This window comes from Oenanthe melanoleuca, chromosome 5, assembly GCF_029582105.1.
Source record: "Oenanthe melanoleuca isolate GR-GAL-2019-014 chromosome 5, OMel1.0, whole genome shotgun sequence".
NCBI lineage: Eukaryota > Metazoa > Chordata > Aves > Passeriformes > Muscicapidae > Oenanthe > Oenanthe melanoleuca.
In genome coordinates this window covers 31,198,930-31,222,152 of record NC_079339.1, presented here as the reverse complement: position 1 = coordinate 31,222,152, position 23,223 = coordinate 31,198,930, and the positions used below count along the sequence as shown (strand labels likewise).

Sequence of the window (23,223 nt, the reverse complement as noted above, 5' to 3'; positions counted from 1 at the left end):
GATAAGCTTAGTTGGCTAATTAGAGGAGCTTTTTCAGGTTCTCCCTCCTTTCCTTCTCTGCTTTACATTTTAAAAACTGTAGGGTTTTGCATTAATTATTTTGGTTTTTCTTTGGGGTTTTTTTGTTTGTTTTTCATTTGATTGTTTTGTTACTGCTCAATGTTACTTCCATGTTTTGTATGTGTTGGTTTTGAAGTATATTGGTTTCCAGCCATTCTCATAGGTTTTGGTTTGTTTTTAGTATTTTTAGGAAGCATTTTTTCCGAGTATTTCTCTATTAGTGTTCTTGTACAGATTATACTGAAAAGCTTCTCTGGAAAGGAAGCCACTGGTTAGTGTCTATTGGAGATGTTTCACTCGCCTGTTGAGCATCTTTACAGGTCTTAATACCAGGGTTTTACCCTTGAGCAATGCTAGCAAGAAACTTGTCTTTTACCACTCTGGAACAATAGAAACATAACCCAAATAAAAACATGTGTTTCCTTTGCTGTAGAAGGAGAGAATGCTTCCCACAGGCTACAAGTTCATCCTCTTTTCATCAGTGAAAGAAGACATTACAGAAATGTTGAAAATCAGTGCTGAGTCACTTCTCTGCTACAGAAAATTCAATTTTTTGATATTTGCAAACAAATCTTTCTGAAGTAGAACTACAGTTAGATGTATAGCTCCTTTTCAGAACAAAACTGAAGATTAGACTTGAGGAATAACTGGAAATAAGTTTACCAAGTCTGTCATTTCAGCTGGTTTTTAGACCTGAGTGGCTTTTGGCAGATGTAGGATCGGCTTTTCTACCATTTGGCAAATCTGTGCTGCTTGAGCTTTAGCCCCACAAGTGAAGCTCAATAGATGAGGTAAGAGCTTTTAGTTAGTTTTAAGATCCTCATGCTCCTTTCAGTATGAGCTTGGATCAACTTAGCATCCCAAATAAGGCATGATGATCCAAATCTCTGCTATGTATTTCAGTAAAAGATCATTTCAGTAGACAAGTTGCAAGAGAGATCCTAAGCGTATTTCACATGGCAAAGGAGGAAAGATCAAGTGACACTTCTCAAGGGCAAGAATGATTTTGGTCAGCTTTTCTGAGATTGCTTCACAGTTTGTTTTAAAGGCAATTACAATCAGGTTCTGCAGAAATTGTAGTATCCTACAGTAGTAATTATTTGCTTTCTGCATTTTTTTTCTTCACTTATACTTATGTATTTTACAGCAAAGAAAACATAGCTGTCATGTCTCAGTTACAGCATTAATGTCCATGATCTAGGGTGTATTTGGTGAGATTTTTTCAGTGTTGTTACTACTTGGCTTTCCTTATTTTGTCTAAAGAATAAAACAGTATATTTGATTCCTGTGGAATTCAGTTTTAACAGTTGAAATGAAAGATGCTGTTCAGTCTTTTATCATTAACAAAAAAATAAGTTCTTATCATGTTTTCAGTAGGATATAACTTTGGTTAGCTTTATTTACACTGGGAAATGGTGTTCTCCAGAGGAGTGATCTTGCTTTCCGCTGCAATGAGTTCTTACTGTAACTCAACAAATAATTTTGTCAGGATGTATTCCTGTTTGTCTTTGGGATTTGTCCTTTGTCAATAACAATGCTGGACAAAAAGTAGGAAAAACTTTTGGTCTAACCCTTTCTTCATGCAATATTTCAGTAGATCACAAGAAGCTCAGATCAATAGTTCTCACAGTTTAAATAGCCAGCTACTATTTGTATGCCTTTAGCTTCCATGACAGTATGATCAGAAATTTCTCTAGCATCTGGCAATGCAAGTAGGGAGGTTTATGTATTCCTTCTACCTATTTTTTAAGGTTTGATTTTTCCTAATGATAAACTTCAGTTTGTTAATCTTCAGTCTCTTGGCTCCATTATGTACCATTTTCTTCACAAAGGAAAATGTTGTGTGTGCGCTTTATTCATTCCAATACTAGCCTTGCACTGCAGTTGCTCAGTCTTGGTTGCCACTGAGGTTACAAGATCCACAGGAGTCAAGTTGAATTCAGTATTAATCATATTCCTTGAGATTGCACAAAATTATTTATCTGTGGCTCCGAAGAGTCTTGGAGTTGTTGCTCCTTTGTAAAAGTACACAGAAAAGGGTACTAGCAAGCAGATTTTCATAATTCTATGAGTGTTTTTAAGAGATGTGAGTAAATGCCCCCTCCCCGAAACAGCATGAAGATTTGTAATGATATACCTGATATGTGCTATCAATGGGTTTGTTGTAAAGGTTGCTGATAGCTTACATAATTTCAAATACTTAACTCTTCAGGATAGGTTTGAGGGTTTAGTTTGGGTTTTTTTTCCAGACGCTTTCTGTTAACCTCTGAAGTATTTCAGAATAATTTACAGTTGTATAAGTACACAAGCCATTTAAAATAGAAATAAAAGAGAATTCCATTAATGCACTGTGTTTAATCAACACTGACAAATCCAGTTTCACTAAATATAAGAGTACTGGTGCTGTCATTTTGACACAAAATAACTTTGTCTCTATGTAGTTAATAGTTCCCTCCTAAAGCAACTAAAGCAAATTTACAGTTGAAATCAGTTAATGAGAGAGAGTGGGAGTAGATTTATTTAAAATCTACTGAACTGAAATGCTCGGTTGTTGCTTTTTAATGGTAAAACAGATCTGTGGTTTGAAATGGTTTGGGGAAGTTGTGACAAGGCAGATGGTGATTCAAGACTGTTAAAAGACTACAGAGGGGTCAGCTACACTCTCTCCTTTCTGAGAGATTGGGAATGTCCCTTTGAAAATGTCTGAGAAACCCAATAGACATTGAAGATCTTCAGAGATGCCGTTAATACCTGGACAGTATTCCAAGAGCATCACAAATGAATAATGATTTGGTATTGTATTTTATTTTGGTTTCTTAATTCTGCTGTTACCTGAAGATTTTCATGATTTACGTAAAAAGGATCTGGCAAAAAATTTTGTTGACATCCTTTCTCTGACTTTTCTATTTTACCATGTGGTTGTTTGGTAGGGTTTCATTTGACTTGAGCAGAAAGTTAGGTTTGGGTGGTTTATCTGTTCTTAATTGAAGTGTTGTGTTTTCAGGCATTTAGAAGTTCGAGTGAACTGAAATCGCTATGCAAACTTACAGAGTTTTAATCATTTGATGTAACTTGTTCATGCTTGATGGTAGCACTTGAAATGAGTCTTATCTAAATGAAGTATTTCAGTATCTGTGTACTGCATGGGTATTTCTTTCCTTGAAACTATTTGTCTCACAACTATGTGAATAAGGTGAGGGAAAATGGTAAGTGTGATGTTCTAGGGAAGAATGCAGCAATTGAGTTTTGTTAGGAAATGCATTGAATTTATGGTCATGTCGGTGTCAACTGCTTTCTTTCTGATGTTAAGATGGTGTTTTAACAGATAGAGAAAGGGACTGGGAGGTGCTGGCACTCTTGGGTTTTGGCCTTGAACAAGGATCTCATGAAGCAGAGGGGAGATCGCCTGTCACTTTCCTTCAGCCTCCATTCAGTCAAGGCTCATTCATTAATACTTGGAAGCTGGTAGCTTTCTTGTTTGTTTTGTTGTGGTTTTGTTGTTAGGTTTTTTTTTTTGTGTGATTTGTTTTTTTTTAAAGATGTTGCTTTACACTAGATAAAATTGAGGCACAAACTGATGATTTATTGATAAAAAGTTAGGTACTTCAAGATTTACCTCTGTGTTCCATAGTTATTTGGGCCAAGGCAATACTGACTGCAAATGTAAATTCATATGGGTTTGAGAGAGCCAATGGGTATTTGTTTTAAATTACATTTTTTATGTTATTGGACTCTTTTTTTTTTTTTTTTTTTTTTTTTTTTTTTTTTTTTTTTTTTTTTAATTCCTTTCCCCTAATTAGAGCTGGACCTTCTGCCAAGACAGGTCTGCTGTTCCAGCTGGGGCTTGCAGTAGGTGATATATACCAACCATTCTTTTAATTCTCAATGGCATTGATGGAACCTGAAGCTACTTCTCTTTGCTCCTGTCTGTCCTTGTTAGAAGTTGAAATGAAAGGCAATAGAAACAGTAAGACAATGCTGAAAGGAAAAAAAAAAAGGGGACTGACAAGGAGAGAAATCTGGGGCCTAGTTTTAGGTATGCATTTAAAAATCAATTAGGCAAACTGCTGGCATTAAATTTCTAAAATTATTTCAGATGCCTGTCTTGCATTTTGAAAGCTCTTCTTCTGGAAGTTTTTTAAGGTTCTTCATTGAAGTATATAGAACAGTGAACATTAAAGTCCTTTATTAAGATTGCTTCTCATATTGAATTATTGCCCTGTTGCCCAGTGCATTGAGTTCTGGAAAAATACCTAGTAAACTCCACAGCCTAATTGATGTTCTGTTTGGCAGTGTTGGAAGCTATAGATAGTTGTCTAAGAATTGCTTCCAGTCCTACCAGTGGTATCCATGGCACTAGTAAGAAAGCATTTTTAGGCAATTTTTATCAGCTTCACTTGTTAGCTTTCTTGTACTTTAAAAGAATGCCCAAACACTATTATGAAACTTTAAAGAAAATGCAAAGAGAAGTTTTAATGTCTCTGTGGGCTATACAGCTGCCACTCTTTATATGAAGAATGACAGGCTTCACCAGAATGTCTGGCTCTTAAAGCAGGAGACCATGATGCTGAAACACATTAGAGCAATGTTATTTATATTCTGCCAAAAGCAATTATCCTGCAAGACTTATAAATATGTGTTAGCTTTTATGTGTGTGATAAACTCTACAGACTTCCACAGAGATCTGTAGGTCTACTCAGAGTGATATATTTAAATTTTTGCAGGACTGAAGCCCAAGTGTTTGCATAAAAAGATGTTTCTAGTTGCAGGCATATGCTGATTATTCAGTAGCATGGCAGGAGTGTTTCTTTGGGATTGGTCTGTTACGATTAGGATTGTTAGCATGCTGCACTAAAGAGCTTCATATTTAATAGTATTTGATAAGAGTTGTTTAAAGAAACCTGTCTGAATCCACCAGTATTTCTTTTCAGCAGCAACTTCTAAGCTCCCAAGGGCTCTTACCTATCCGAGTACCCTATTTTTAATTTCTGTGAATCCTTTACTTTTTTTTCCCATGAAGATGTATTAGTCCTTAAAAGTGCCTTCAGTTAGCTACTTCAGGCCCTAAAAGTGGCTTTGTTCTATGCTGTGTCTTTTCATCACCCTGTGACAGAAAATGAGCTCCACTGTTTGAGAGGAAAGGCCTGTACTTTGGATCTTGGCTACCAAATAGAGCAGCTTTTCTGTTCACCCCACAGCTGTTGTTAATGTTTCATTCTGCAACTGCTAAAGGATGGGCAAGTAACCATCCTCATATGAGACAAAAATATAACTCCATTAGTCAGCTGGCGTGGGTTGTTGAAGCAAAAATGCAGGCAGTATTTTCTCCTGGTGGAGAAAAATCCATCACATCCTATTAAAGTTGCCATTAGCTGACTATAGGGCAATGTACATTTCCTGAATTCATGATTGCCTGTTCTCCTTACTTTGATGGCTGTCTACTCTAAAACTTGTAATTTAGTCAAACTATTATAAGATCATGTTATATCTCTGGGGTTAATTTTATTTGACATGCAATCGGTCTGGGAAAAACCTTTAAGAAATAATGATGTTTGATGCTAACTGAACCTCAAATTTCTCAAATTATTGTAGTGTGATTTAGAGAACCTCATTCCTAAAGAGGTTCCATGAGATTTCTCAAATCTGTATTTCCCTATAGGACTTTCAAGATTTAGTATTTAAGCTCATTGCTGTTAAACACAGACTTTTAAGTTTCTATCAAAGGTGGCATTGGGGGGAGGAAGGGATTGTGATTTTTTTTTTTGTTTGGGTTATTTGGGTTTTTATTTTTTACAGCTGTCTTATGAAGGTTGAAAATGTGATAGGCTAGTTGCATCTTTGACATTCTCTTCTTGCCAGTCAGTATTCATTATAAAGTTTAAGTGAGGGAAAGTTATAACCCTTCAACTTTCTTACACTAAGATTTGAACCCTTAAGGTTTTTGGATATTTAATCTTCATAACGTGAAGTTACGACCTAAAGCAGAACCAAGAAGATAAAAAGGTGCCCTCTTTTCCTAGCTGCTTATCAATGAAAAGAAAATTATTTTTCTTTGTTATTTTGGAAGTGTGACTCTTCCTCTTCCATCATATCTAGAGCAGTGTTTCAGTAGAGGATGACTTTTTCTCTCTAAGGGAATTACGTGTGTGGTCAAGCTTCTTCTTAGTTTAGTGCTTAGGGATTTTGTTAAAACCTGTTATTTCTTTAATTATTTATGAACTTTTTTTAGTGTAATATGGACAGAGTGAAATGTACAATCTCTTAAATTGAGAGAGATATTTAACCTTAATGGTTCTTTACAATAACACTTCTGGTGTTGTTATATCAAACATCATAGATCATTGATTGCAGGTTACAGATACATTAACACCTATTAATTAAAGGCAGGCTATTATGCAATTCTTATGCTGAGTGACCCATGTCTATTTCCATGTTGTATAGGATATTGATGAAGAAATTATGCAGTGGGAAACTGGTTTAGTTTTGGTCCTTATTGCAGTACTGTTTCACTATAGGCAGATCCTGGATGTATCTCCAGCTACTTGACAGTTCTTTGTCTCTGGTGATTTTCATGTTTCTTTAGGCAGGTAATAGGTAATGCCTTCTGCCACTTCAGTTTTGCTCCCTAGTCCTCTAGTAAAGCTGCTTGTTTTTCTCAGTAAGTTGTCTATGGTAGCAAAGAATCTAGCATAGCAGTGAGCAGAAAAGGTAAGTAGGAAAATTGGATGACTGTGTTTTTATACAAATATAATGACTCTACTAGTTGACTTAAACTAAAAAATAAAAATTACATAGCTGAGGGAACTATTTTCTGTCAAATCACTTCTTGCATGGTCATGTATGTTTTATACCCTAAAACCTAGTATAAGAATGCTGACAAAATTTTGTACTATTTTACACAAGAACTTGGTTGCTGAGCTAAAAGCTGTTGTAAAATGCAATTATTAATTTATTCGATTGAAAATAAAATCTCTGTAAAAATAATTTTTAGCTTCCCAGAAAAGAACGTGAGCAAGATCCTATTTCAGTGTCTTTGCTGAGACAATTCTGGTTTTATCAGAGTTAAACACAGGTTTCATGGATCTAAAGGCTGTGCCTTTTTGGAAATCCTATCAGGTCTCACTGAGGCTGAGTAGTGGAATATCTCCTCAGGTGCTGTCTTGGAGTGGTTTTCCTACTGGATTTTTGGAATTTGGTGTTCAATAAAACGTTAATAGAAGGAAAGTCCATCCTCACTATGTTTCTGATTGGCCTGGTTTTGTCTGGCAGCTTCCAGGCAGTCGTGGAGGTTTCTTTTCAGATTCTAACCTTTTTCTTTAGTCTCACTCTCCAGGAGTGGGTTTATCCTCTGCATGCATTGCTCATCAAACAGGCACTGTTTTTTCTTCAACAGCAGGGATTTTCTTTATGTCAAAGCTTTCCTGCATGCTAAACAATACATCTGAATTTTTGTTTTTCCTCTGGACCTCTTGAATTAGCACGTAGGCAGCTAGATAGAAGCTGGAGCATGTTTCTGTGAGTATGGACAGGGCTGCGCTTATTCTTTGAAGTAACATTTTCTATACTTCCTACTTATTACTTGTTCTGTTAGGCATGGATGCAGTGACTGGCCTCACGTGTAGGCATGTGGACACTGGTATCTGTAGGCTCTTGCTCTTACCTGCTTCTCTTCAGATTAGCCTGGTAGGAAGCTTGTTTTGCCTCTTACGGATTGAGAGAGATTGCCATATGGTCTGGTATAGTTCATGTACACAACTGTGATTCAGTAGAGGAAAGGCAAACTCCCAACCCCCCTACTGCTGTTTCAGAAAGGAACAGACAGGAGGAAGTAGGAGTGAGAACAGATTTCTGGATAGATTGGTAGGCAGTGGGGTGAATTCTTAGCACTTCCCACCAGAAGTCTATTCTAATAAGTGTCGGGTTTTAACTGTGTGTATGCTGCTGAGGAAGCTGGAATATGAGTGTGAAGAGTAAATGCATAAATAGACTGAAGAGATAATTTCAATTTAAAATTATAAAAGTGTTTATTTCATACCTGAAACAAGGCTGTGGTGCTCTCAGCCTCTAGCTCTGTGTAGTTAATCATGGCTTGATTTTTTTTTTTTTTCTTTTTTTTTTCTTTCTTTCTTTCTTTTTAACTTCCATTTTTTTCAAGCTCTACATTCGTCTGAATGTATGCACTACTGACTTTATCTGGAAAATACTGCTGTAGCAATATCCTTACTGAATGAGACTTTCTTAGGGTTCGCACCTAGGAAGTTCGTGTATAAATGGATCTACAGGGATTGAAATATACCAAATGCAACAGAATTTTTTTTTCTTGGTTTCTGGGTCCCTTAAAGCAAAGGGGTAATGTTATTTGTTTCCAGTGTACAAGAAGAACAAATGGATTTTTATGTTATACAAATGGCTAGGATATTAGTTGTCAGTTTCAGTCTGATTTAAATCTTTACTGCTTTACTGAGTTAAAGAAGTAAACAACGAAAGAGCAGTCTATTTAGAATTAAAAAATTTGTGTAGACTATAGAGCAACTTCTATGGCTTTCCTGTGGACAAAAAATTCTCATTTGCATACATGTGTCCCCCAGAATGAATATTTTTAGATAAGTCTTTAAAAACCTATGTAAATCTGCATTTCTAATGATGCAATATAGTTTTGAGCTGCCAATGAAAGTCATAGTTTGCATTCACCTACACAGCCTTGGCCCTAGACATAAGTGGCACATGGCTGAAGGTAAGTTGGGGCACTGATCTGTCAGAACAATCTTTTTGGGAGAATGGGTTTTCTGTTTTGGTTGCACAACTAGTCTCTTTACAGTTGTATACCGATTTAAGTTAACATAAAGGAGGTAGGAGAATTGTATGCCAAGACTGGAGAAGAAAGGGGGAGGAGTTCAGGCTGGATTTAGGTGCAGAGTTTTAGCTGCTTTCCCATTATCCCATAAAAGCAAATAATTTTTGCTGCAGACATACAGATGCTGAATCACTGATAGGGCTCTACATTTATGGCTGCTCAGACAACTCCTATGAATTACATCTTGCAATTAATAAGGAATTCAGAAAATGAGAGATCTACATAGCATTTATGTGCTATGCATAGTACAGTGTACTCCTAACTGTTCAATGGAGCATCACCCTTTAATTTGTCTTCTAGAGATGTATCATCTGTCTGTGTCAAAATGCTTACATGAGTGCAAGCTTTTTTCTTTTGAGTGCCAGTTTACTGGAAACCAGTGTTTAAAGTTTAGAATCCATGGATTTTGTGTTAGTATTATTTCCTTGCATTCTCAACAAATGCTGAATAAGTTTTTGTAAATAATGATCCTTATTAGAGGATGAAGAGTTGCAAAACTTGTAGGGTTTTCATGTTTGAGGCTTTTTTTCCTTCTTCCTCTTTTGTAGAGAGGAGATTTGTATTTCCTCTCCCTTATGTGCTTAGCATAATAATGCAGGAACATGAACGGGGTGGGGGGGAAGTGGTTACAAGCAACAGTGGTTCATGATGCCAGTAGTACTGGAGCTTGGAAAATGTATTTTACCAATAAATTGATCATCTCAATTTAAAGCATCTCCTTTACAAGTACTTAGTTAAACGTACAGTCACTTCATTGGTTTGTGTTTTTCTTTATTGTGAATAAATGTTTTGTAGGAGAAAATGTTCAGTTGCCAAGTGAGTTTTTCTAGATGGTTTTTGAAGGCTAGTTTTCTATTTTAGAACCTTTTTTGGGTGATATTTCCTTGAGTACTGGTGACTATGCATCAATGAAGATGAGGAGATGAATCACTTCAGGCAAATCACATTTGTTTGGTATTTACTAAACTTCTTCCAAAGAGAGGCTGCTATAATTCCTTTCCAGTGAAAAGATCCAGATGGAATACTCCTAACTCTTCCTGAGACCTATGGTAGTTTTGCATTCAGACTTCTAAATTTATACAGTAGAACTACTACCTTCAGTGCTATTTTATTGTAAAATTATTGGTTTATTAGAATAAAAGTTGGACCAGGTATGCTGTATCAATGTTTTAATGTGCAGAACAATAGTACTCATTTCTTTTATATCTGCACTGAAAATATTAGGTGGATTAATGGATTAATGATACACAGATTTAAAGCTACATACAGGTTATATGTGTTTGAAATTGATTCTCTTTTTGTGATGTCTTTTCAATTGTATTTCTTGAAAATTGTGGTTTCTCTCACTACATTAAGGGATGAACTTTTAGTGTTCAGAATACCTATTTTCTCTGCTACCAGAGTTAATTCCTTTGCACCTTCTGTAATCGAAAGTGCTTTCTTTTTGTGTATTCAGTCATTACATAAAGGAAATTTTTTGTTTTGTTAGCGTGTAAACTGGGCTTAACTAATACAAGGAGGGCCAAACCCTCTCACAGTAAGAATTGAGAGAAAGAAAATATATATTCCTTGGGAGGAAGAACATTTTTTTTTCCATTACTTTTTTACATGTTTGGTCCTCATAATTCCTCACATATAAAGCCAAAAAGCTTGATCATTAAATTTTCTCTTTATGTTTATATTGCAGAAAAAGGTCAACTGTGCCAAACTTTGTGACTTAAATCCTAGGTGTTCATATTGTTAGTTGTGTCCTAATCTCAAAATACATATGTAATGTAGATAAGCAGGCAAACTCCAACTGAGCTGTAATTTACTGATCAGGGTTGGATAATTGTACTGGATTGTACTGAAAGTTGCTCTTTATTCTGGATTAGTCTTGATTCACATCAGCTTTCCCAATGTTGATAACTGCAAAGCTGCAGAAGCAATGGAGACAGTGCATGGTAGAAATAAATGACCACGGCAAGAGAAGGATGGAGACTGCTTCTGGCAACAGTGCCAGATCATATTACTTTAAAGTGCTTATAACAATAACTGTAGTGTAAGTTTGCAAGTTGCCTTGGATTTATTAGCAGGAGATAGTGTAGAACTGTCAGTAGTTTTGTGTTCTCTCACAGGTCTCTGGTTAAGGACCTCCTGAGATCATGCTGCAGAGAGGAGTTTCAGGAAAGGTTAAAAGAAATCTGCTCTGCATTTTCAGCTGTCTCTGCTTATTCATTGGAAATGCTTCATAAAACCATTCTTTCCACTTCTTCATGATGCATACGAGTTTTCCACCTGTTAAAACTGTTAATATGGTATAGGTTTAGTTACATTAACTTATATTTGCTGGAAATTACTTAATTAATATACAGTTAAAAATTAGAAATTTCTATCTTACTCTAGGGTTTTTTTAATTGGAACCAAGCTAACCCATTTTTTCCTAACTTAAATTTAGCTACTGCTCTTTTAATCCAGGAAAAAAAAAAAAAAAAAAAAAAAACAACTCAGTGTATTATGGAAAGCCATAGCATAACAATTGCATGTCAAACAGTGATGTGCATTGTGATTATGCTTGTCATTGATGAAGGGCACCTAATTTTTCCTCGTGTCTGCTTGTTGTTTGGGAAAAGGAGATACTGTTTCCTTTCTCTTTCCTACTTCTTCTGCATCCCTTATTTTTTGTTTTCTCCTTTTTTGTTTTCTCCTTTTTTGTTTTCTCCACTACTGTTATTTATTTGGCAGGAGACAATTTATACAAACTTTTTTTCCCCCCCTCAATCTTTTCATGTCACTGACTTTTGAAATGTCTATTACTTTACTTTGGTTTCTTGAGTTCTAACATTTTTAGCTCCCTCTTCTTCCCCTTAAATAACACTTGGGCTTTTTTTTTTTTTTTTTTTTTTTGTGCTTTCTAAAGAAAAAACTGTGTCAGCTGTTTTTTGTTTGGTGTTCTTTATCATCTTTTTATGTAGGCAATATTAGGTTTTTAATCAATCTTCTGTGAAAATACCTCATACAGATGATTGTATTGAGTACTGGGCACACAACACTTCCCAGTCAACACAGGGATGAAGAAAACAAGGATGAGCTACAAGGATTTAGCTGCCTAATGGTGTCTAAAATTGCAGTGGCAGTTCTAAAATTCTTTTTTTCCTCGAATAATTGCTTCTCTCTATCATTATTATAATGTTTAAGAACTTACTGACTTAAAAATTCTTTTATCCGTTCCTCCCAGTGTTATTGAACTTACAGGCAAGTGCATCTGTCTAGGAATTGCTGCATGACTAAAGAAGATTCTTTCCTCTCTTTCAACTCCATTTAACTTCTTGGTATTTGAGCAACCAAATTAAGAAGCAGAGCCCTCACAAACACTATTTTACATTCTGTATGTAAAGCTCATATATGATAAATGCATTCCTAATGCTGGGTTTTGAGTAAAATGTACAGAACTTTGTCAAATGAACCTGTGTGATGCAGCTGATACTTGAGGCTTAAATTCCTAAACAGTGAACATTTCAGCTCAAAATTTAGAGATTGTTAGCACCACTAAAGCAGTTACTTGTAATATGCTGTTGGTCTTTTGACTTTGCTTTTCAGCATGCATAATAAAATGCTGATTGCTTTTCTTCAGCTAATAAAACAGTTAATGACTTCTGCTGGCTTATTTGAATTACTTGGGCAGTATTTTTGCAGATAAAAGTACTCAAAATTCATTGTTATTTATAATAAGGGAAAATGATTTGTAAATCCTCACTGTTTTGATAGTAGATACTGTCCTTGGTGTATAAATACAGAAGGTCCTTCTGTTGCTGCAGTAAGACCAAAGGTCTGTTACAAAACACATGGGTACTATCAAAAGAGCCAAATTGAAATCCTTGAGTTTGATCTTCTCCATCTACACCTGTTTGTCTCTTCTACCAGTTTAATTTCTTCTTATGTTTACTGAATATATAATGTCTTCAATCTCTCTAAGCAGAGATGTATAATTTTCTGGTTATATTTCTTCAATTATGCATTATCCTTTTTAAGCTGCTGAAAAGACAGAGATTCAGTGATTATTGTAGGAGTTCTCATAACTATCATTCATAAAGTGTGAATTTTTTTTTTTTTTTTTTTTTTGTTTATTACATATTTGGTGGGGGGTAATGTGTGTGTACTCTCTTTCCTTTTACTGTGCAGTTGCTTTCAATTTCTAAACTTTTCTTCTGGAAAAGCAGCAAACAATGGAACTTAAATAATCTTCATTTTGAACTCAGAGGCTTTGCACTTGTTTTATTATTGCTTGTTTCTGTTATGATCGTGCACGACCTATGTATTCATTCCATGCAGCTCTTTGTAGAAACTTGTGAAGAATAATACTTTAGCAGTAGTTGGAATGGGGAATATAGTAAACCAAGGCTTAGTTACACTTTTTTGGGGATGATGCTGTTAGAATTCCTGTGTTCTGACATTAAGGCTTGTGGGCTACCTGTTTCTCTACTTAGACTCCTGTTTAGGCTGCTAATTACTGAGCTCATCAAATACAATCATACAATTATATAATGGCTATGTAAGTTACATTATTCATGCTGATGTATGGCAAATACAAGGGGCATACCATTGAAAGATTTTGTATAATCTTATTAATATTTTGTTTTTCTTTGTTTGATGAATTATTGTAATAGAAGTATTTGCATTATTATTTCACCTGTTTATTTCAGTTAATTTCCTCTCTGTGAAGTACTCAAGGTTTGTTAAAATGACAGAAAAGACTGGTCCATGCCATGAAATGTGGTGCTGTGTAGCAAGGGAATGGTAACTTCTTGTTGTTTAGTCAGTGAATGTACACCTTTAAAAAAGTTCTGTAAGTTCACAAGCTTCTTTCTTAAGGCTCATTCAGACTTTCTTTTTTACTTTGACTTTCCAGTTTGGTTTGTAGTCTTTCTGTTTTGTTATTGCAGACATTTACGATTTGCCCATTTGTGTGTGTTTGAAATATCCTTTTGGATGTTATTACGTTAAAAGGAGAATTTTGCGTTAGGGATTTTCTTAGAATATAATTTATTTTGCAGGATCACTTTCATATTGTGTGGTTAAAGTCCTTGAAAAGCCACATCAATGTAAATGTTGAGACAAGCTTTAGATTTAACAATATCAATGAATGATGCTACAATTTCAATTCACATGGGTTGAAACACATTAATGTTATTTGTAAACAACATTCAATAGCAATCTCACAGCTCAGCAAGGCTGTTAGAGTATTTTTGTAAGTGTGCATATGCTTTTTTTGGTTCCAGGTTCTGTTCCTATTCTGGGCAGGCTGAGTGGGAAAATACATGCCAGAAATGACCTGTACCTTTTAGAAATGTTTTTTAATGTGATAAGACTAAAATTTAGATTTTGTGCTTTCCTACCTAATTACAATATTATTCTAGGTGAGTAAGCTGAGTGGGTCTGCTGCTTTTTTCTTCCATAATGCATTGCCAAAAGTTAAAAAGTATGTAGCAGCTCACACCCTAAGCTCTGTTGCTTCATTGAATTATGCTCATTACAGATGTTCCCTGACCCAAAGGGTCTGTAGTCCAGGACAACTGACAGAATAAATGCAAAAAAATCTGTGATGATATTTTCTTACCTGTTTGTGAAAGTATAGCAACTTTGTCCTTTTTTTTTTTTTTTTTGCTATATATATATATTCTTAGGTGGAGGAAAATAATAGCTATCTGAGCATTTGTGGAGTACTATTCCTAAATACAAGCAGTGGAATAAAAGGTGAAAATAACACATTTAGTACAGTCTATTGTACCTTGGGGTAGCTAAAATTGTTTATAAGGAATGTGTTAATTGCCTTTATCTTATTTTAGTGATCAAGAACTTTATTACAAAATGGCTTGTTGATTAATGTATTCACATCTGTTAACAGGATTTCCAGTCCTGCCATGTATAACCCCAGTGGCTAGATGACCAGCTTTGACAATGAAAGTGATCTTATTACACTTGCATGCTTCATACTTGGACTTTGTGAGCATATAAGACTGGAGGAAAATGGCTATGAGAGAAAAGAGAATTCTGACCTGTTCAGATACAAATAGTACCTAAAATGTTTCCATAAATTGTCGGCCTTAACTGTAATAATCATTGTTATTCCCAGGAAAATGAAATGCACAACTGAATCTGTAAACTTCATTTAAAAAAAAAAAAAAAAAAAAAGGGAATCTAGACTGGATAGTGTTGTCTGATGAAATTTACTGGAAGTGCCAAGTTGTCTTAGTTTCAATGGAATATGCCTTAGGCTGTAGACTTGTGCTTGTCCTGAATTTGCTGAAGAGCTCAAGAAAATGAAAAGCTTGTGTTCCATCGTTTCTTTAGATGTTTCTTTGTTTTTGCAAGGTTGGAAAGAAATGGTAACTTTTTTCACTAAAATCCCCAAACTAAACCTCTTTATCTTGCTTCACTTGTGGGCTCTTCCATCTTACTGTAAGTGTTTACATGGTAAACAAATCAGAATTAATACATGGCATCAGTACCCAATAGCTTGGTAAGAAACAAGTACTGATTTCACAGAATTAAAAGAGGGTGCAGACAATTCTGTGCTATAAATGGAAGAGATTCCTGTAGATCTTCAGAAATTCTGAGGTAAAGAAGAAGCAAAAACTATGAGAATATATGCAGAGAAGGGAAGCCGGACTAGAACACAGAGTGGATGTATCTGGAGTTATGGCTGTCAACTTTTAAAAATGAGGCAAATTTAGGGTTTCTGGAGAAGCCCATTAAATTTGGAGGGTGCATGAGTACCAGGATGGCCACTTGAATTATGTTACCCATCTGTCTAAAACTGGATGGAATTTAATCCAGAAGTCCTTGGTATCAGCAGTCCTCTGTTGTAAAGCTGTGGAAGTGGTCAAAAAGCATCTTCCATGTCCAGCTTCTCTCATAAACTGCTACAAAGGGGAATTACATACTATATGCTCTTTATTTCGTTCTACTACATGTGTCCAAAACCTGTAGAGCCATCTTTGAATGCTACTTGATTCTTTTTAATTTTTGTGGGGAAGGGTAGAAGGAAAATAAGTTTGTTGGGTTTTTTATTTGATTGTGTATTTTATATTTGATGCCATTTTCTAAGTAATATGCCTTGACCAGATGGTGTTACAGAGCTATTTCTATTATGAAAACCTAGGCCTTCAGAAGGCAGTTTCTTTAAAAGGAGTAAAATCCAAGTATGTGTTGTAATCACATCCTGTGACAAAATATTACTTTATTTAACCAGCCCTCATGGATGACATACAGAAGTAATAGAAACTAGCTATAATTATCAAACAAGAGAAGATGCTGGGGAGCAGGGCTAAAATGTTTTTCATACAAATGTCAAATATATACTTTGTACGTAATTTTGGTGGGTTTCAAATCTTAACAGCTTCTCCATTCTTTGTATGTTCTGTGTTTTGCAAGAGTGCTTACAGCAGCAGCCATTCTTCCTTGCAGCATTGATTACTTTATATGAACATAAATCTTAAATTATCCGTATGCAGATAGGAGCATTAGAACCCTGTTCCTACTTTTATATTTTTTTTAATTATTCTTATGTTGTATCCAAGAGAACACCTCATGAGAGCAGCATAGTATTTTGACACTTGTTCATTTGTGTCTCATTTTCCCTTTTGAATTCTACGTGTGCTGTTAAACAACTTTTTTTATGAGCCTCTTCTACTAAATCATAATTGTAATCATGTATTTTTGGCTCTTTCAGGATACCAGATATCCGTTCCTATTTATATAATGCTGTTTCCCATGTAGCTTTTTCCTTTTGCCATTTTGGGTTCAAGCCATTTTGTTTGGTAGCTCAGGTTTCTGTAAATAGATTTTCTTCTTGTTGTTTTGTTTTGTTGGTATTTGGGGGTTGTTATTTGAGCAGAAATGTTCCATTCAGGTTTTTTGACAAAATCCAAAGCTCTTCAATAAACCAGTGTGGTTACCAATATCCTAAATGGAACAGCATTTGTGTGTAGTTCCTCCTGGAAATGCATCTCTTTCCATGCAAAACTCCTCACAGAAATACACTTCCTATCCGTAGTAGCCATGCACATTTGCTGTTTATTGTGAGGAATACCTCTTGCCTCTTTTTAAAGGAGAAAATTTGACAAGTCTTGCATTCTGCCAGCAGAAGAGTTTGGTGTATATTCTGATTCGTTGATACAATTTTGAGAGGAAGGGGTAACAGCGATGTTAAGCAGAGCCTCATTTAGTAACTGTTATTCTGGCAATATCCTCCTCATTAAAAAATAATAAGATATGCTGTCATACATTTACTTGATGTAAATTATGTCTTCTTTAGCACTTGTGCTGCATTTGCATCTCCTTCTGTTTTAGGTAAGTCATTAATATTTTGTGCCAGTGGCACTCATTCTCTAAACCTTTAGTAACAAGGGTTTAGAACACCAGCAGTGTACTGAGAAAACCACGTTGTACTGGTGACATTATTTTCCTTTCTATATTGAGTCAATACTAAAAAATTGCTATCTGCACATGAAACAGACTTTAGCTTAGTTGTCTGAGAGTACCTTTTGGTGTGTACTTATGGACATGTATGTACTCATGATCACTTCTCTAACTGGGAATCATAAAGTCTTCTGCTAGCTATTGGGATGAAAAAAAACATAAAAAGCCAAGTGTGGTTCATGTACGCTCTTCTGGTAAGGCTACAAACACAAAAGTATATTGCACCAGAAGCTGGAGGGACTAAAGTATGTGTATAAACAAGTCAAAGGTAAAGAGCCTTGATCCATGACCATTTCACATTTGGAGACCAGCCTGTAGTTGTTAACTTGGGTGCCAGCAAAGATAGTATAATTTCATAGCAGAGTGTGTCACGATTTTTCAGAATGCCTTTTTTTCTCCTTAGCCTTGTCAGAAGTGTTTAAATAGCAGTTTGCACAGTGACAACTCTTGCTTCGAAGTATCATGAATTCTTATAATTTAACCCATATGTTTATGGGTTATATTTCTAAAGTTGTATTTTATTGAAATTGCTGTGCTTTGAAATACAAAATTAAAGAAAAGAAAAAATGAGTGAGATTGGAAGGCATCTCTGGATGTCGTCTTCTGTGCTGCTCAAGGAAGAGTCATCTAAATCAGCTTACCCAGGATGTCCAGATGGCTTTTGGAACTCTCCAAGGGTAGAGACTCCACAGCTTCTCTGGATAACCTGTGTCAGTACTCAGGTACCCTCACAGTGAAAATGTGGTTGTTGATGTTCAAATGGAACTTCCTGTGTTTCAGTTTGTGTCCATTGTCTCTAGTGCTCTCGCTGGGCACCACTGGAAAGATCCTCTGTCTATCCTCTTTGCACCCTCCCTTGACCTATTTGTATGCACTAAGAAAATACCCTGAGTCTTTTCTTCTTCTGGCTAAGCAAGTCCCAGCTCTCTCAGCCTTGCCTCATATGATGGATGCTTCAGTCTTTTCATCATTTTCGTTGTACTCTGCTGGACCCGCTCCAGGAGCTCCATGTCTCTAGTGTACTGGAAAGCCCATCACTGCACAAAGCTCTCCAGATGTGGCCTCAGTAGGGCTGAGTAGAGGCAGAGGACCAGCTTCTGTGACCTGCTGGCAACATTGATGGCATCTTTTGTCCCAAGGGCATGTGTGGCATGTGTTCAGCTTGGTCCATATGAAACTGCAGGTCCTTTTCTTCAAATCTGCTTTCCAGCTTTGAAAAAATTATAATTCTAAATATTTTTACCAAAGCTGGAAGAGTCAGTTTCTCTTATGGTTCAGTTTATAATTGCACTTGCAGATTCAGGTTTCTTGATGGTAATGGTAGTAGGTGTATAGTACTAAAAAAACAATTTGCAATTACAGTACAATTGCTTTAAGGAAAATTTCTGAAATCACTTTTGGTTTTCAGTCCTATATTAAAATAGAAATGTGCAAAACACAGTACAAGTAAAAGAATAGCAATTTTAATATGAGTTAGGAGAGGGAACATTTTCATACTCTTGAAACTAGGTTAAAATATATGTAAAGCAACAAGATGGCTGCTTCCCCACTATCCCAAACATCTCTTCCTCTTTTTTTCTGGGAAAATTATTTTGGCAGAAAATTCTAAATATTCATTTTCTTTTGCTTGGCTAATGGAATAAAGGACAAATGTAATAACATTTGTTATCTTTATTGTCTTTATATTAAATGTAAGAAATACCCAAAGGATCAAAGTAATTTATTTTTCACCAAAAAAAAAAAAAAAAAAAATCATGGTGACGAAATTACAGTTCTGTTCCTTCCCCAGCCACCAAAAGCAGGCTTGTTCCTTAGTTGTTGAGCTGAAGGTGCCAGCTGGTCTTGGCCAGTGATGTGCTTCCGGAGCTTGCACAACAACAGTTCATCCAGCTCATAAGTCAGTTTGGACCCAAGAGCATTGCAATGACATAAACACAGCTTTTGGAGGGAGGGACAGCCTTTAAAACCTCTTGTGAGATTTTAATGCTTGGTGCTCTTAAAATGCCTGCTGCAAGGACTGTAGGTCATATCTTTCCTGTCCACTTACGGTTTGCCACCCTTTGATTTTGCCCCTAACACTTTCTTACAGCTGCTTAATTCACCTCACTTCAGATTTTGATTTTGGTATAAGAGTAATCTTCATTTGATTATATTTTTAGAATGAAAATTCACACAACATATTTATTATGTATCTTAAAATAGTTTTGTTTCAGGTTTACTAGGTATAGCACTCAGACACATGCTGTACTCCTCAGTAAGTCTTCACTGCTAGAGGGAAAAAAAGTGTAGATAACCTTTTTTTTTTTTTTTTTTCTCCTTTATTCCAATTTATCATTTCCTTTAATCACATAAGAATACCATACTCTTATGTCCTATCTGAGGCACTCAGATGTTAGAGAGATCTGTTTCCTTAGTTGTTAAAAACTGATCTTGGATTCCAGTGTCATTGTCCCCAGTCTTACTGATCCTCAGTACTGACTTTAAGAAAGTAGTATGCTCCTTTGGCCAAAATACCATTTTCTTTAAACCTTGCGCTGCCTCAAGAATTTCCAGTGGCCACAACCAAAACCAGGGAGTCTCAGGAAAGGTTGGCTTCAGTACAGTAGCTTTAGACCTGCTGTTGCAATGCTGCTCTTCATGCTCCATTTCACACACTTGTGGTAGCTCTGGTAAAAGGCTTTGTAAGAGCAATGCTCAACTCTTTGATTTTACTTTTGTTCAGGTATTCCTGATAGAGCTGCTAAACATGCAAGAGTAGGTAAAAACCTTAGGCTGTGTTAGGAAAACACTAGAGCCTTGTCTGCCCTTTTTCCCATTGGTAAGGTATATCAGCAGTTATTTGTTCTAAAGTTCCAAAGAGTAGATGGGGCTATAATGCTTACAGATACAGGACTTCCGAGCACTCTCATAGCACCACTAGTGTGACAGGGACATCCTGTTTTGTTTGCAGAGGATTTTGGAAATAAGAATCATTCATAGGTCCTACCACTGCATTCTGGTTAAATGCAAACCAGCTTGTGTTGTTGCTAAGAATAGCTATTGTTACCAGTTGTGAGTTCCATTCAAATATAAAAAAATCATATTAAACAACAGCCACCAACAAAAAAATAAAGTTAAAAATCTCTTTGTAGACTTAGGCACTGTTATAAGTACAGAATTTGTCTGGTTAGTGTACCAGGTGGTTATATGGAAAAACTGTCTTGTTTCAATTTAAGGGGTTGTTCATTAAATATTACCTTTTGGGGAATTTTATTTTGCACTAATGCAGTGGATTTGATAGTAGTTTCTAAAATATTTGAAAGTATAGATGTTTAAAACATTCATTTGGAATATATGAAAAGCAAATCACTAGATTATTAACTAGACCAGACCAGGCATCACAGTATAAGATGGGGGGAAAAAACCCCCGACACTGACAGAGAACTCTATTGAATGGGTGTAGCTTAAGCCTCTGTCTTTGCTTGTGCTTGGCAGTTCTTGGAAAGAAAATGGACATGGAATGTGAACTTCCATTTTAAGAAAAAATTAATATTGTTGTAGGTTTTCTCATGTAGCCTAAGGGAAGTTCTCTTTAACTGAACTCTTGCTGTAGTCGATTGATATACAAATAAAAGCTCTAATATTCAGATATACAACCAAATTTATAGAGCGAATAGCTTAAAAGCTAAATTTGTGGTTCACTTAAATTGAGACTAGTTGACAGTTTTTAGTCTTAACCAGTCATTGCATCCTATTTCTAATTAGTTTAGAGGAGAGTCCTGGTGTCCTCAGTTTCTGTCAGAAGAGACTCTTCTGAGAGAAATGAAATGAAATGAAAGACTACCTGTGTAGAAAGTGTACAACTACAGTCTGACCTCAGCTCCAAGTGAAACACAGTGATAGAGACCAGTGAAAAATGGTTCAACTTTCAGTAATATTATTAATTATTGAGATGTAGCCAGTTTTATTTGCAGGTATTAGAATTGTGTGAGATGCGTACAATGAAGGATTGGATTTATCTTCGTTATGTTTGTCTGCTGTGTTTGAGTACTTAACTAAAAGATGTTAGTAAAGAAATGGTGAGCAGCATTGACTGAACTGTCATTTTAACTATGAGATTTAGAGGGAGGAGGGTGCTTTGCTCAGAGGCAGCAAACAAAATTCAGCTGCCCATAAGCTAAAAATTATAGTCTTGTACAATTTTCCATTTTGCAAACCGTTATGTATTTAAGCTTTAGATGCTTGCTCTTAGATATATATATATATATATATATATACACACACACACACAAGTGAATCATTTGTGAATCATACATGTGTGTGAGAATGTAATATATTAATTACGCAAAAAAGCCTACCTTTGTTATTTTGGGGATTCGGGGGGGGTGTTGGAAATAAAGCAGTGATCTTTTAAAAGTGCAACAGCTTGGTGAATAGCTTTATCTCAAATACAGAAGGAACAAGTTTGATCTCTTCTAATATTTCTTCTTCAGCCCATGAATTTGACATCACTGGTGCTAAGCGGCATAAGTACTTAAACCCTCAATCAGGAATATGTAACAAAAAGATAACACCTTATTTTAAGGTGTTGAAATGTTCAGTCATCAACAGTAAACTGTACTTCAAATGTAGCATCTTATAACATCCTTGGCAAACCATGGGGTTTTCCAAGTGATGTAGTGGCAAATTCATAACCAAAACTAAAAGTTTTCATTTAATTTAAAAGAAAAAACTGGGAGCAGAAGAGAGAGGGAGGTTACCAAAATCTTTTTCCAGTACTCTGAAATTTGGCTTTTAAGTAATGGCATGATAATAATTTGTTTATTTTGTAAAAATACTAAATGATGGAAAAAGATGTTAGATTGTAAAATGCAAGTAATTTTACGCACAATGCAAATACAGGAGAGAAGCAGCAAGTAGACACTGCAAATATGGATTTTAAGTAGTTGAAACTGATTCTGTTTTCAAGACCTACAGTGTGTGTCCTGACCTACCCTTGCAAAGGATGAGTTATATGCATGAGGAAGAGGGATAGATAAAGGGAAGCAGAGTTTCTGGCTAGAAGCCTGTTCTTGTTTAGATTTCAGTGACAGAAGGCCTGACCTCTTTCTGTTTTCTTGTTCTCTTTTCTGTGCAATTTCATGGTGGCTGACTGGCTTCATGATTAGTCTAAAATAAATCAGGAGTTGATTCTTATTCTCTTTCTGGCCCTCTAGCTAGATCATTGAGTGTAAAGTTTTTAGAAGAATATGAGTTTTGATTTGGCAACCATATTCTCTGGTTAAGCCTCTTTACAAAAGATCACGAGCTCTGAGAAGTCCTAATGAAGGCATAAAAATACAGAGGAACATTTTTTAGAGAGTGGCCTTAAATTGTTTTCTTCTAGGTGATGTTTGTGCAAAGCCAGTGTTAATTATTGTGATCTTGGTTGTGGGTTTGTTGGTTTTGTTTTGTTTTTTACTAGACTTGAGTTATTTTTGTTTATGGAAAACTAATTTCTTCTTTTGCTTCTCTTTCAGTAATAGTTATGCACGAGTGCGAGCTGTGGTGATGACCCGGGATGACTCAAGTGGTGGATGGTTACCACTTGGAGGGGGTGGACTGAGCTGTGTCACAGTCTTCAAAGTCATTCCCCAGGAAGAGAATAGCTGTGCTGATTTTCTTATCCATGGAGAACGACTCAGGGATAAAACGGTAACAATTTGCATCTATTTAATGATCATATTAAAACTATGTGGGACATTAAGTATAGATGCTTGCTTATTATTGCCTATAGACTACAAAGTAAATTTATAGTCTGTCTAATGCTGTTGCTGAACTCTATGTCAATGATTGTGTACCAAAAGAGCCAGTTATTTGTTTTAAATGTA

At 35.7% G+C, this 23,223-nt stretch overlaps 1 protein-coding gene across 1 annotated transcript in view; it reads left to right on the top strand.

The window, feature by feature from the left end:
* Positions 1 to 23,223, top strand: part of SPRED1 (sprouty related EVH1 domain containing 1) — a 57,172-nt gene that overhangs the window by 10,848 nt on the left and 23,101 nt on the right. Inside the window, exon 2 of the mRNA XM_056492685.1 lies at positions 22,873 to 23,047. Within this exon, the coding sequence (XP_056348660.1) occupies positions 22,873 to 23,047 (175 nt within the window). The remainder of the gene's footprint in view (positions 1 to 22,872; positions 23,048 to 23,223) is intronic.